Here is a 12,178-nt window from a genome sequence, read left to right as displayed (position 1 = left end):
CCTTATATCAGAGCCCCCCCCTCTAGATCAGGACCCTTATATCAGAGCCCCCCCCTCTAGATCAGGACCCTTATATCAGAGCCACCCTCTAGATCAGGACCCTTATATCAGAGCCCCCCTTCACATCGGGGTCCCCATCAGAGCCCCCCTTCACATCAGGGTCCCCATCAGAGCCCCCCTTCACATCGGGGTCCCCATCAGAGCCCCCCTTCACATCGGGGTCCCCATCAGAGCCCCCCTTCACATCGGGGTCCCCATCAGAGCCCCCCTTCACATCGGGGTCCCCATCAGAGCCCCCCTTCACATCGGGGTCCCCATCAGAGCCCCCCTTTTCATCAGGGTCCCCATCAGAGCCCCCCTTTTCATCAGGGTCCCCATCAGAGCCCCTTTTACATCAAGGTCCCCATCAGAGTACCTCGTACATTAGGTTGCTCATCAGAGTCTCCCCCCTTTTATCGGGACCCCCATGAGAGTCCCCCAACTCTTACATCAGAAGTAGAGACAATAGGCAGTCTTTAAAAGGACCTTAAAAAGGACCTTAAAAGGAGTTGTAAAGGCAGAAGGTTTTTTTTTTTTATCTTAATGCATCCTATTCATTAAAGATAAAAAGCCTTCTGTGTGCAGTAGCCCCGATAATACTCACCTGAGCCCCATCTAGATCCAGCGATGTTGCAGGAGTGTCTCGGCAGTCCGGGATTCCATCGGCTTCCGCTGCTGTCAAAGTCAGTCAGCCAATGAGGAGAGAAAGAGGAGGGGGGCTTGGGCCGCGGCTCCGTGTCCCCATAGCAAGCTGCTTGCTATGGGGGCACTCAACAGGAGGGAGGGGCCAGGAGCACCAAAGAGGGACCCTAGTAGAGGAGGATTAGGGGTGCTCTGTACAAAACCATTACACAGAGCAAGCAAGTATAACATGTTTGTTATTTTTAACAAAATAAAATAGGAGACTTTAGACTCACTTTAAAGGAGACAAACAGCCAAAGCTTGTTTGGCCGTATCTCACTTGTGGATCGCAGGAGTGCAGTTTAGTTCTACATTCCTGTGACCCGTTTTCAGCAGACTGAAGCCCGCTGCCGGCTGATGTCACAGAGCCAGTCCAGGCTTGGGCAAGATTGCGACCATATGGTCGGGATTCACCTACATGCCTGGACCGGCACCAGGCTCAGCCTCTCAGCAAGCCACTGAGAGCCACTCCCGCCCCCTCCACAGCGCAGCACTCAAGTAAGCGAGGAGCGGCAGAGCAGAGAGCCGTTGACGGACAGCCACCAGCTCTCTGCTCGCGGAGCTCTGAGAAACGAGCGACCTGCTGTGTTTGATTGCTCGGTTCTCAGTCTTAGAGGTGCCGCGGGACAGATGTAGCATCGGACTGATGCTGCAACAACCTAGGGCAAGTATAAATCTTGAAAAAAAAAAAAAAAGCAAAATTCCATACTTCTCTTTTAATCCTCAATAAGCGCTCATGGAGGACCATAGCTGCCTATCCAGGGACTGAATTGGGGAACTGATTGATGTGAGTGGATCTACGTACTGATTATTGTACATTTACTGGATATAAATAAATAGGGAAGAGTTTTACCAAAGGTTACACAGCAGAGTTTTGCAGCACACTAAAGGTGAAGATGTTGGCAGGTACTTACCTGAGTCTGGAGTGTATGTAAAAGGTTGAACCTCGTGAGAGCGCCCTGCGTTGGTCACAACAAACATCACAACGGAGACCGGGGAAGTGATGTTCTGGTCATGGTAAGGAGGAACCTTCACAATAAGGTGATTCTAGACAAGCGACAACACCAAGATTAATACGACTAAACCGATATCGCCACACGAATCATACAAGACGAATAAATAAATACACCAGCCGCCACTGCTGAAAGCTGAAGCTCGGCCTGGGCAGGATGGGGGTAAAAGTGTCTGATAATGAAGTGGTTAAATATACACGTTATAACGCTGAATGAATACACAGCTATATGGACATCACTCATGTTAAAAGTTGAATAAGATAATTTTGTTCCCCACTTTAGCACAGAACGGCCGACATTTACATTTACCTGGTGAAAGAGCTCCATGTCGATTTCAGCTTCAGCTTTCCATGAACTGTCATCTGAACAGAAACAGACAAAAGGGACATTAGATTGTAAGCTGCGTTTGGCTTCGTACCTTCCCCCCGCCACGATAAAATAAATGTAGAACCTTCAACCCTACTCGCTTTTCCCTTCGCAACTCATATGGGCTCACTTAAGCTGGCCGTACATGGACCAAGATTTGGCCAGTTCAGCACGGACTGGACAAACTTCAACAAAAGTCGATCTACCAGTCATTTTCTGTATAAAACACCCCACCAGATCGTATCCATTTGGTAAGCTCGATATAGTCTGCAGCGCTGATCAGTTTATTCTGAAGGCAGGGAAGTCTCCCCGCTGTCTAAATACAAAGACACGAAGGGGAGGATTGACCCCCATCCACACATTCGAGATGGATGGGTTGAATCCTCCCCGTCGGGTCTTTGTATTTTGACAGCCGGGAGACATCCCTGCCTTCACAATAAACTGATCAGCGCTGCAATCTATATTGAGCTGATCAAATGTATAAGATCTGGCAGGGTGTTTTGTACAGCAAATCGACTTCTGTGTGAAGTGGGGCGGGTTTTTTCGCACAACCTGCTGCAGCCCATTTGAAAGTAACCCTACTCTGCGACTCTGGACCAGGTTAGACAAGCACTTCCAAGTGTTTTTTTTTTTTTTAAGGGTTAATAGTGATGGGTATTGGCTGTGTTCAATAAAGCACCCTCCCCTCTGACAGCCAGTATCCCTCTCATTAAAGGATAAGTTCTCCTTTTCAAAAATAAATAAATGCACATCTTTTTGCAGGTAAAAAAAAAAGTGAATTTTCTTTTTTTATTGGGAGCCTGGAAAGCATTGTACTCATGATGAGCAGGTCATGGGTGCTATGCAGGGCTCCTGCAGGCTGTATGTAAGCTGTGTGCTCCTACCTCCTACATGCATTCAGTTACACACTGACAGGAGCATTCAATGAACTTCCACAGTGCCGTGGTAGTTCATTGAGAATTACAACCTGACAGTCACAAATGCTGTCGGTAGTTGGAGTTTCCTATTCACAGAACGCTGTGAATGAGTGACGCAGGCGGGTGGGCAGTAACCTCACCTACCTCTTTTCTTTTTTTTTTTTTTTATTGTGGCAGCAGACACGGGGAGTCGATCCCCGGTCTTCTGTCAAAGTGAGAAGTGTAGGGGGGGGGGGGGGTGGGGTCAGCTGTAGCACTAATATGTTACACCCCAAATATGGATGCAATATGGAACACGTTAGAAAAGGGGAACTAATCCTTTAAAAAAAGGAGTTGTAAAGTCAGAAGGGTTTTTTTTTATTTTAAAGTGTTACTAAACCTACAATAGTAAATTCAGTGTGTATATGCAGTAAGGTCTGCTTGTTATACTCACTGTGGAACCTAAGGGGTTAATCCTCTGCATTGTGTAAAAAGGCGGTTTGATCCTGTATGCACAGATCCACCTCTTCTTCCACTGACTCCAGAACATATCCAGATAACAGAGCCTTTGGAGTCAGGCTGCACATGTTTAGCTTGGCGTGTATTGCTAGAGAGGTCTTTTTTTTTTTTCCTTGGGAGGGCATATGTGATTAGCACAGGGCCAATCAGCACTGTCCAGACAGAGGGTCAGAGGTCTTGCATCCTGATAGGACAGCAAGTGCAGTATGAAAACTCCTCCTACAAGCTTAATCAGGAACTGATAAAAGTCACAAGACTGCTATATACTGCTGATAAGAAAGGGTATACAGCAGTTTATATTTACTAAAATAATTGCATTTCCACATTCTGTGTACTGTGGGAGACCAGATATAGTGAGTGCAGGCTCCCGCGTTTAATGCATTCTATGCATTAAGATAAAAAGCCTTCTGTGTGCAGCAGCACCCCCTAATACTTACCTGAGCCCCATCTCTGTCCAGCGATGTCCATGAGTGTCTCAACTGTCTGAGACTCTCCCCTCCTGATTGGCTGAGACACACCACTGCTGTCAAAGTCAGTCAGCCAATCGGGAGAAAGAGGGGGGCGGGGCTTGGGCCACGGCTCTGTGTCTGAATGGACACCAGAGGCTGTGACTCGGCTCAGGTGCCCCCATAGCAAGTTGCTTGCTAAGGGGGCACCCAAGCATTTTTATTAAAATAACAAACATATGTTTGTTATTTAAAAAAATAAAAAATAAATGACCTTCACAATCACTTTAATTGCAGTTTCTTGGGCCAATTTAATGCAGATGAGGCTCTAATTGTGTTTAATTCCACCTTAACCAGCCAGAGAACCTGTGTAAGTATTGTATTCAGTTTTAAAGGGATGAGGTGGCAGCCCTAGGGTTGCAGTGTGAGCGATGATGTGGGTCAGGTTTGGTGAACAGCACACTTTAAAGAGTGAAATTAAATCACAGATCACAATAACCAAATGTGGCCCGACGGGTTATGTCGTGGTGTTGAAGTAGTAAATAGCAAAAAATACGAACCGGCAAGGTTTTCCTGGAACACAACCTTCGCTCCTTTCAGGAAGTTCTTTCCAATCAGGAACATCTCTTCCTCTCCTTTCACCGTGCAGTTGTGCAGGCTCTTCTTCAGAATCTCCGGCACTCCAGCAGGCTGAGCTACACCACAGAGAGCAAATGTTAGCAGGGTACACAATGGTGGTCCACTTAAGATCCATACCTCCACCTATAAATCGATTTTCTGTTTGTAAAATGTTTTTGTAAGGGGGATCATTTACAACCCTGCCTCATTTACTAACATTTATATTTCAGCTTCAGTTTTTGAGGTCTGTAAACAACTGCTTTTTTTTTTTTTTTTTTAACAGGCAGTAAGGAGAGCCTGAGAAACATGTAAAAAGTTTTAAAGCTCCATATGTTTGCGATAAAATGGAGTATACAAATGTATATTTTCTTATAGTCAGGACTAAAAAAGTGCAATAAAGTACTATATATTTACATAAAAACAAAACAAACATGTTAGATTTCCTCTTCTTGGGTCCCGGCACTGGCGCTGCTGGCCCCCCTCCTGCCAAGCAGCTTACTCTGGGGGCACCCAAGCAGGCTCGCTCCCAAACTGCGTGTCCATCCACACACAGAGCCACAGCTCGGCCTCGCCCCCCTCTCCCTTCTCATTGGCTCACCGTCTGTGATTAATAGTGGAAGGGAGCAAATGGAACCCGCTGCTGCCTCAGCCAAGGATAAGTGGGTCCCAGGAGAGGCAAGGCTCTCATGCACATCACTGGATCTACCTGGGGCTCAGATAAACATTAGGAGAGGCTCGGGGGGGCTGCTGCATACAGGTTTTTTTGCCTTCATGCATGACGGTAAAAATATCGAGCCTTTAGAACCACTTTACAGTAGGCTTACATTGTGATATTAACAATTTAGACATTAGGAAGCTAGAGGTAGGGATGCAAAATCCAGCAGGTCTGTTTTTAGAACCCCTCGGTTTAGAAGAAGTGCATTCACAATAACCCCACCTATATTCGTGATATATGTGCATTTGTGCAGCACTGCTGTCGGCCACTTCCTGGTCAGGAGGAGCTGCCAGAGGAACCCAATGGATGATGTCAGACACCAGGGGGACGCATTTCAAGGTGTTCCTGCCTCTTTGTCAAGGCTTGATAAGTGCACTGAGCTTCAGCCATGCTGCAAAATCCTTCAACTGAATGCCCCTGCTACAGGGTTCCTTGAACGTCCTTATTAATTATGCTCTACATGCCTTCACAAAACGTACTTCATTTGTGTTGCCAATTTGTTTTTATCATACAACAAATGTTTCATTGCTGCACTTAGATGGCGCCTTCCCCTGTGTGTGTACCCGATAAAAACTGGGATTATTGGATTCCTGGTTATGCATCCCATTGTTTTCTTTCTCTGCTATAAAGAGGTTAACCATACACTACTTGCACCATAAAGACATTTCTATTCATTAAGCATTAGTACATGTGAAAATAAAAATCAAGCACTCTACTCACTACAGAGAATCGGCGATGAAGGGGTTTGCAGTGTCAGAATTGAGCCATCTTTGCGAGGGATGTTGACCCTGAAGACTAGTCTGGCCCGTGTGCTCTTCTTCTTGGAACCAGCGATCCCGATCCGAGCTTCAACATCTGCGTTACGCAGCTTCAGAATCCCAACGCAGTCCACACTATGGAACAAAGGTACAAGTGGAGTGACATGAAAGCATGGGTTTAATGGAACCTCTTTGGGTATAATTAGAATAGGACTGACACTTTGATGTCTGTAAGGGAATTTTGAGGCACATACGTGAACCTGCTTAACAAACATATACTGGTAGAAAGGTCAACACCACATTGTGGTATGATGTTATTTCTTCACTTCATGCAAAACTATGAGGAAAATCTGAAGGCAGTAAGAGAAGAGAGGGAGACTTAGACGGTCACCAGGCGCATGGAAATGAGTGTGAAGCAAGTGAGATGACATGCTAGTCATTGCACGTAATCTCTTTTACCGGTCAGCAAATTTTCCCACTTTCCTTATTTAGGCTAGGTTCACATCTGTGCGGCTTTTTTGTATGCGGTTTTCAAGCGTTTTTTTTCTCCTTAAAAAAACTCAACAGCCAGTTGTTAAAAAAAAAAAGAATTGCAGGCAAAGAAAAATAAAAAAATAAAAAAAAGGGTGTGGGGTCCCTCCCACCAACACAAACCAGGCCCTTTGGGTCTGGTATAGATTTTGAGGGGAAACCTACGCCAAAATTATGTTGATCAACATGGGGACAAAATGCACTCCCTCCCAATGTTGAGGGGATGTGGCCTGGTATGGTTCAGGAGTGGGAAAGGGGGTCCTCCCCATCCCAGCCTGGTATGGATTGGGGGGACGGGGGGGACCCCACGCTATTTTTTTTTTCTTAAGTTTTTCTTTGGCGGCAATTTTGTTTTTTTACATTCAGCTGTCAGCGAGGGAACACTGACAGCTGATGACTCATCGGTTGTTAAGGAAGCTGTGGCCACCGGCTCCTTAACAACTGACTATTCACACTTTGTTAAAAAGAGAAAAAAAAATAGAAAAGCGCAAAATGCATGTAAAAACGCATCAAAAACGCAACACGTTTCTGGTGTGGATCCATTGAAGTCTATTAAGTCCCCGACCCTTTTCCAAAAACACAGCGGCTGAAAAGCGCATAGATGTGAACGTGTCCCGTAGGAAGTGATGTTCAATGGATTGTAGTGCTTTTCTGCAAACTAGAAAACACACAAAAAAAATTGCAGCGTAAACCTAGACTTAAAGTGTACCTCTTAATCTTAATTCCTGCCAAGTCTCGAAGCAGGAAGTAAAGGAAAATCTTCTTAAAAGGATAGAGGCTGCAGAAAGAAACTTAAAATGGCGTTTAACTATTCCTGTTCTGAATCCAAACACTAAGCAAAAGTGTTTTGTCATTAGATAAACTTGAACCGCCTAGATTCTGCCTGCAATTCCAAATTGTGAGATGTGAACGGGACCTTATTTGGGGGAACGGTACCCAAAAGTCAGGGGAAGCAGACAGAGGAGTTGGGTCTGGACAGGAGCAGTGACCCCAAAAGGGTACACGGATCTCACCATCTACTTTATGGACAGATTTAAAAAAATAACACTGGATTGTTCCTCCTCCACTTTCTGAGTGTGAAGCCTGTGGCGACTCTCAAACCGACCTGTAGTTTATATAGGTCTTCCTTAAACTCCTATCAAAATATTCCTCCATTGACTGGCATAATTAAATCTAATCAAGCACATTGCCACAGGATGTGTCAAACACAAGGACCAAGGGCCAAATCCAGCCCGCCAGGTCATTTCACGTGGCCTCAGCATCCATGGCTTTTTTTTCCCAGCCGTTCCACCAACTCCGGCTCTCACCCTCTGCTCCCCGCTCACCAGGGTCCCTTGTAAACACAGAAGCCTTCCTTGTTTACAAGGATAGCAGGTGCAGTGTGGAGCATCTCAAGGTAAGCCGCACCCTATCTGTGTCCGGGTACACAGATTCCGACCAATGATCTCCCTGGAAGTGAGAGAGACAGGAGAAGCCACCTACACTGCCGAGAGGAACTAGAGCCGGGTCGGGCCGGGTAGTTGTGAGGCAAGGAAGCTTGGAAGTGAGATGTGGACAACCTGTAAAAGAGAGCTGAACCCTGCACTCGGCACACAGCATGCCCCCGAACCCTACACATTCTGCACAGAGCGCCCCTGAACTCGGCACAGCGTGCCCCCGAACCCTGCGCACAGCACGCCCCCCGAACCCTGAGCACAGCACGCCCCCCGAACCCTGCGCACAGCACCCTGCGCGCAGCACCCCCCTGAACCCTGCGCACAGCACCCTGCGAGCAGCACGCCCCCGAACCCTGCACGCAGCAAACTCTGCACATAATACACTCCTATTTATTGTTCTGTTAAAATTCTCCCACTGTTAATTTGGCCCCCGCCACTGTTCAACTTAGTTTGTCGAGGAGGATGGGGGTCATCATGGTTGAGTTCCTGCACCTATTCTCTGAAAAAAAAAGCCCTGGATAAATGTATATAGTCTTACAGATACAACTGTCCCTTTGAGGGAAAACATAATGCTGACGCGGCTCGCAATAAAATGGAGTTCAAAACCCCTGCATTACCATGTGACTGTACAGATTTACCCCCCCTTTAGACCTACCAACAACTATGTAGTGTGAGCTTTGACCCAGACTCGCAGTACTTGTCACTAAAGCCACCCATCATAATTATGGACTAGTAGTGAGAGGCTAGAGGTTGCCGGTCTGGGGTCCAGGCAAGGATGTTGTTATAAGTGAAATAGGATTAAGAGCTCCTGAGCATTATAAAAAGAGCAAATCCGGGTAAGATCAAGTACTTTTAAGTGCCTGCAGTCCACATCTGATCTTCCTTAATAAACTTTACATTTAATACAGGGTCCTTGTTAAAATATACTCCCACTCACTGTTCAACTCTGTATTCTCTCCAGAAAGAGTTAATAGTGATTAGCTGACGTAGATGAAACCACCGATTTTTGCAGATACCATGAAATACATGACCAGAGGAGATGGCAGTAGAAGTGGGGGGGGGAGAGATTAAAGTTTTTCATTCCAAGTGTTTCAGGAAGGTCTGCATTCCTTCCACAGTTCATTGGTGATAGAATCTGGTATTTCTGCATTTCAGATAGAAGTGTGCGATAAGAGCCAATCCATGCTGCCTGCACACATGGCACATGTGACATAAAAGGTGTCACATGAGGGCACAGCCTTCCTTTTCTCCCTGGGGCGGGTGATGCTGGTAGGTCAGTTACTTACGCTAGAGTCATCATGTTGCTGGGGTCCAGCATGACCTCTATGACTGTGGTGCCCTCTATGTCCACTTCCTTGCAAGGAGTCGTGTTCCTCCCGGTAACTCTGCAGGCCTGGTAGAATCCATGCGGCTTCATTCGACCAGAATCATTGCCTACGAAGACTTGAAGCACCACGGGCTCATTATGACCTTCCAGCTGGAACAGAGTAATAGAGGCTGACATAAATGTCCCTTGCTAATGAGCGTTAGGAGCACAGGGCACACACATTACAAGAAGCAGACAAGGCAACACACTACCGAGACGTACAGCCACCCATACCACCCCATCACATTAACAGCTTCAGCCAGTTCTCCCCCTTCGTGAACCTTATTTTAAAGTGTATTTCTGGACAAAATGAATATTGTATTAGAAAGAATATATATATATATATATATATATATATATATATATATATATATATATAAATTATAATACAATATATATATATATATATATAAATTATAATACAATAATATATATTAATTATAATACAATTTATATATATATATATATATATATATATATATATATATATATATATATATATATATATATATATATATATATATATATCTTATTGTATTATAATATATATATATATTATTGTATTATAATTAATATATATATATATATTAATTATAATACAATATTATATATCTCTTATATATATATATTATAATTGTTTTATATATATATATATATATATATATATATATATATATATATATATATATATATATATATATATATATATATATATATATATATATATATATATATATATATATATATATATATATATATATATATATATATATATATATATATATATATATATATATATATATACACACACATACACACACACACACACACACACACACACACACACACACTACCGTTCAAAAGTTTGGGGTCACCCAAACAATTTTGTGTTTTCCATGAAAAGTCACACTTATTCACCACCATACGTTGTGAAATGAATAGAAAATAGAGTCAAGACATTGACAAGGTTAGAAATAATGATTTGTATTTGAAATAACATTGTTTTTACATCAAACTTTGCTTTCGTCAAAGAATCCTCCTTTTGCAGCAATTACAGCATTGCACACCTTTGGCATTCTAGCTGTTAATTTATTGAGGCAAGCTGGAGAAATTGCACCCCACGCTTCTAGAAGCAGCTCCCACAAGTTGGATTGGTTGGATGGGCACTTCTGGCGTACCATACGGTCAAGCTGCTCCCACAACAGCTCAATGGGGTTCAGATCTGGTGACTGTGCTGGCCACTCCATTACCGATAGAATACCAGCTGCCTGCTTCTGCTGTAAATAGTTCTTGCACAATTTGGAGGTGTGTTTAGGGTCATTGTCCTTATTGGCCAGTCTCAGATATGGCTTTTTCTTTGCCACTCTGCCCTGAAGCCCAAAATCCCGCAGCCGCCTCTTCACTGTAGATGTTGACACTGGTGTTTTGCGGGTACTATTTAATGAAGATGCCAGTTGGGGACCTGTGAGGCGTCTGTTCCTCAAACTAGAGACTCTAATGTGCTTATCTTCTTGCTTAGTTGTGCAACGCGGCCTCCCACTTCTTTTTCTACTCTGGTTAGAGCCTGTTTGTGCTGTCCTCTGAAGGGAGTAGTACACACCGTTGTAGGAAATCTTCAATTTCTTTGCAATTTCTCGCATGGAATAGCCTTCATTTCTAAGAACAAGAATAGACTGTCGAGTTTCAGATGAAAGTTCTCTTTTTCTGGCCATTTTGAGCGTTTAATTGACCCCACAAATGTGATGCTCCAGAAACTCAATCTGCTCACAGGAAGGTCAGTTTTGTAGCTTCTGGAAGGAGCTAGACTGTTTTTAGATGTGTGAACATGATTGCACAAGGGTTTGCTAATCATCAATTAGCCTTCTGAGCCAATGAGCAAACACATTGTACCATTAGAACACTGGAGTGATAGTTGCTGGAAATGGGCCTCTATACACCTATGTAGATATTGCACCAAAAACTAGACATTTGCAGTTAGAATAGTCATTTACCACATTAGCAATGTATAGAGTATATTTGTTTAAAGTTAGGACTAGTTTAAAGTTAGCTTCATTGAAAAGTACAGTGCTTTTCCTTCAAAAATAAGGACATTTCAATGTGACCCCAAACTTTTGAACGGTAGTGTATATATATATATATATATATATATATATATATATATATATATATATATATATATATATATATATATATATATATATATATATACACATATTTATATATATATATATATAAAACACATATTTACAAACACATACACACACATACACACACACTATATATTTATAATAATATATTATATATGATCTTGGGTTCTAAGTCATTTTCTAACAATACAAAAAATAAAGAAATATTTTTAACTTTTAAAAGAAAATAGGCCTGGTCCTTAAGTGGTTAAACAATTAATTGCCGGGAGCGTGCAGTGAGCACGCTTTCCGCACAGTAAACGGGCAACAAAAAAAAGCTCCCCGTGAGGTCATGTGACCTCTGTGACAGTCACATGATCGGAATGCCCACCTTTGCCTCCCAGTATTTAAATCTATTTAAAGGGCCAGAGGCAGGAAGGGATTAAAATGGCTGTAAATGCAGACAAATAAAACCTGATGGTCTGCTAGAAATCCAGCAAGTTCTTGATCCTGACAACACAGTATTCCTGCTGCACTGACATCCTAAGCAGTGTTGTTATCCCTGCCCAGTTCTCTCCTGCTGGACTTCAGGAAAACTTCCCCTCTCTATAAAATCAGGGTAATTGCGTTCTGTTAACCGGAAACCGAGGAAATGACCGAAATGCCCA

The 12,178-nt window shown here is 43.4% G+C and overlaps 1 protein-coding gene across 3 annotated transcripts in view; it reads right to left on the bottom strand.

The window, feature by feature from the left end:
* The window catches only part of NFAT5 (nuclear factor of activated T cells 5), a 126,586-nt gene that overhangs the window by 41,824 nt on the left and 72,584 nt on the right, over positions 1-12,178 (bottom strand). For all 3 annotated transcript variants that reach the window (XM_077451837.1, XM_077451848.1, XM_077451858.1), the window contains exons 5-9: positions 9,305-9,495; positions 6,014-6,186; positions 4,521-4,655; positions 2,043-2,095; positions 1,635-1,767 (exon numbers count right to left, since the gene is read on the bottom strand). In XM_077451837.1, coding sequence (XP_077307963.1) covers positions 1,635-1,767; positions 2,043-2,095; positions 4,521-4,655; positions 6,014-6,186; positions 9,305-9,495 — 685 coding nt within the window. The remainder of the gene's footprint in view (positions 1-1,634; positions 1,768-2,042; positions 2,096-4,520; positions 4,656-6,013; positions 6,187-9,304; positions 9,496-12,178) is intronic.

This window comes from Lithobates pipiens, unplaced genomic scaffold, assembly GCF_037356315.1.
Source record: "Lithobates pipiens isolate NorthernLeopardFrog02 unplaced genomic scaffold, aLitPip1_a1.2 Scaffold_10, whole genome shotgun sequence".
NCBI classification, from domain to species: domain Eukaryota; kingdom Metazoa; phylum Chordata; class Amphibia; order Anura; family Ranidae; genus Lithobates; species Lithobates pipiens.
The sequence above is the reverse complement of the archived record's forward strand: the minus strand, read 5'-3'. Positions and strand labels throughout refer to the sequence as shown.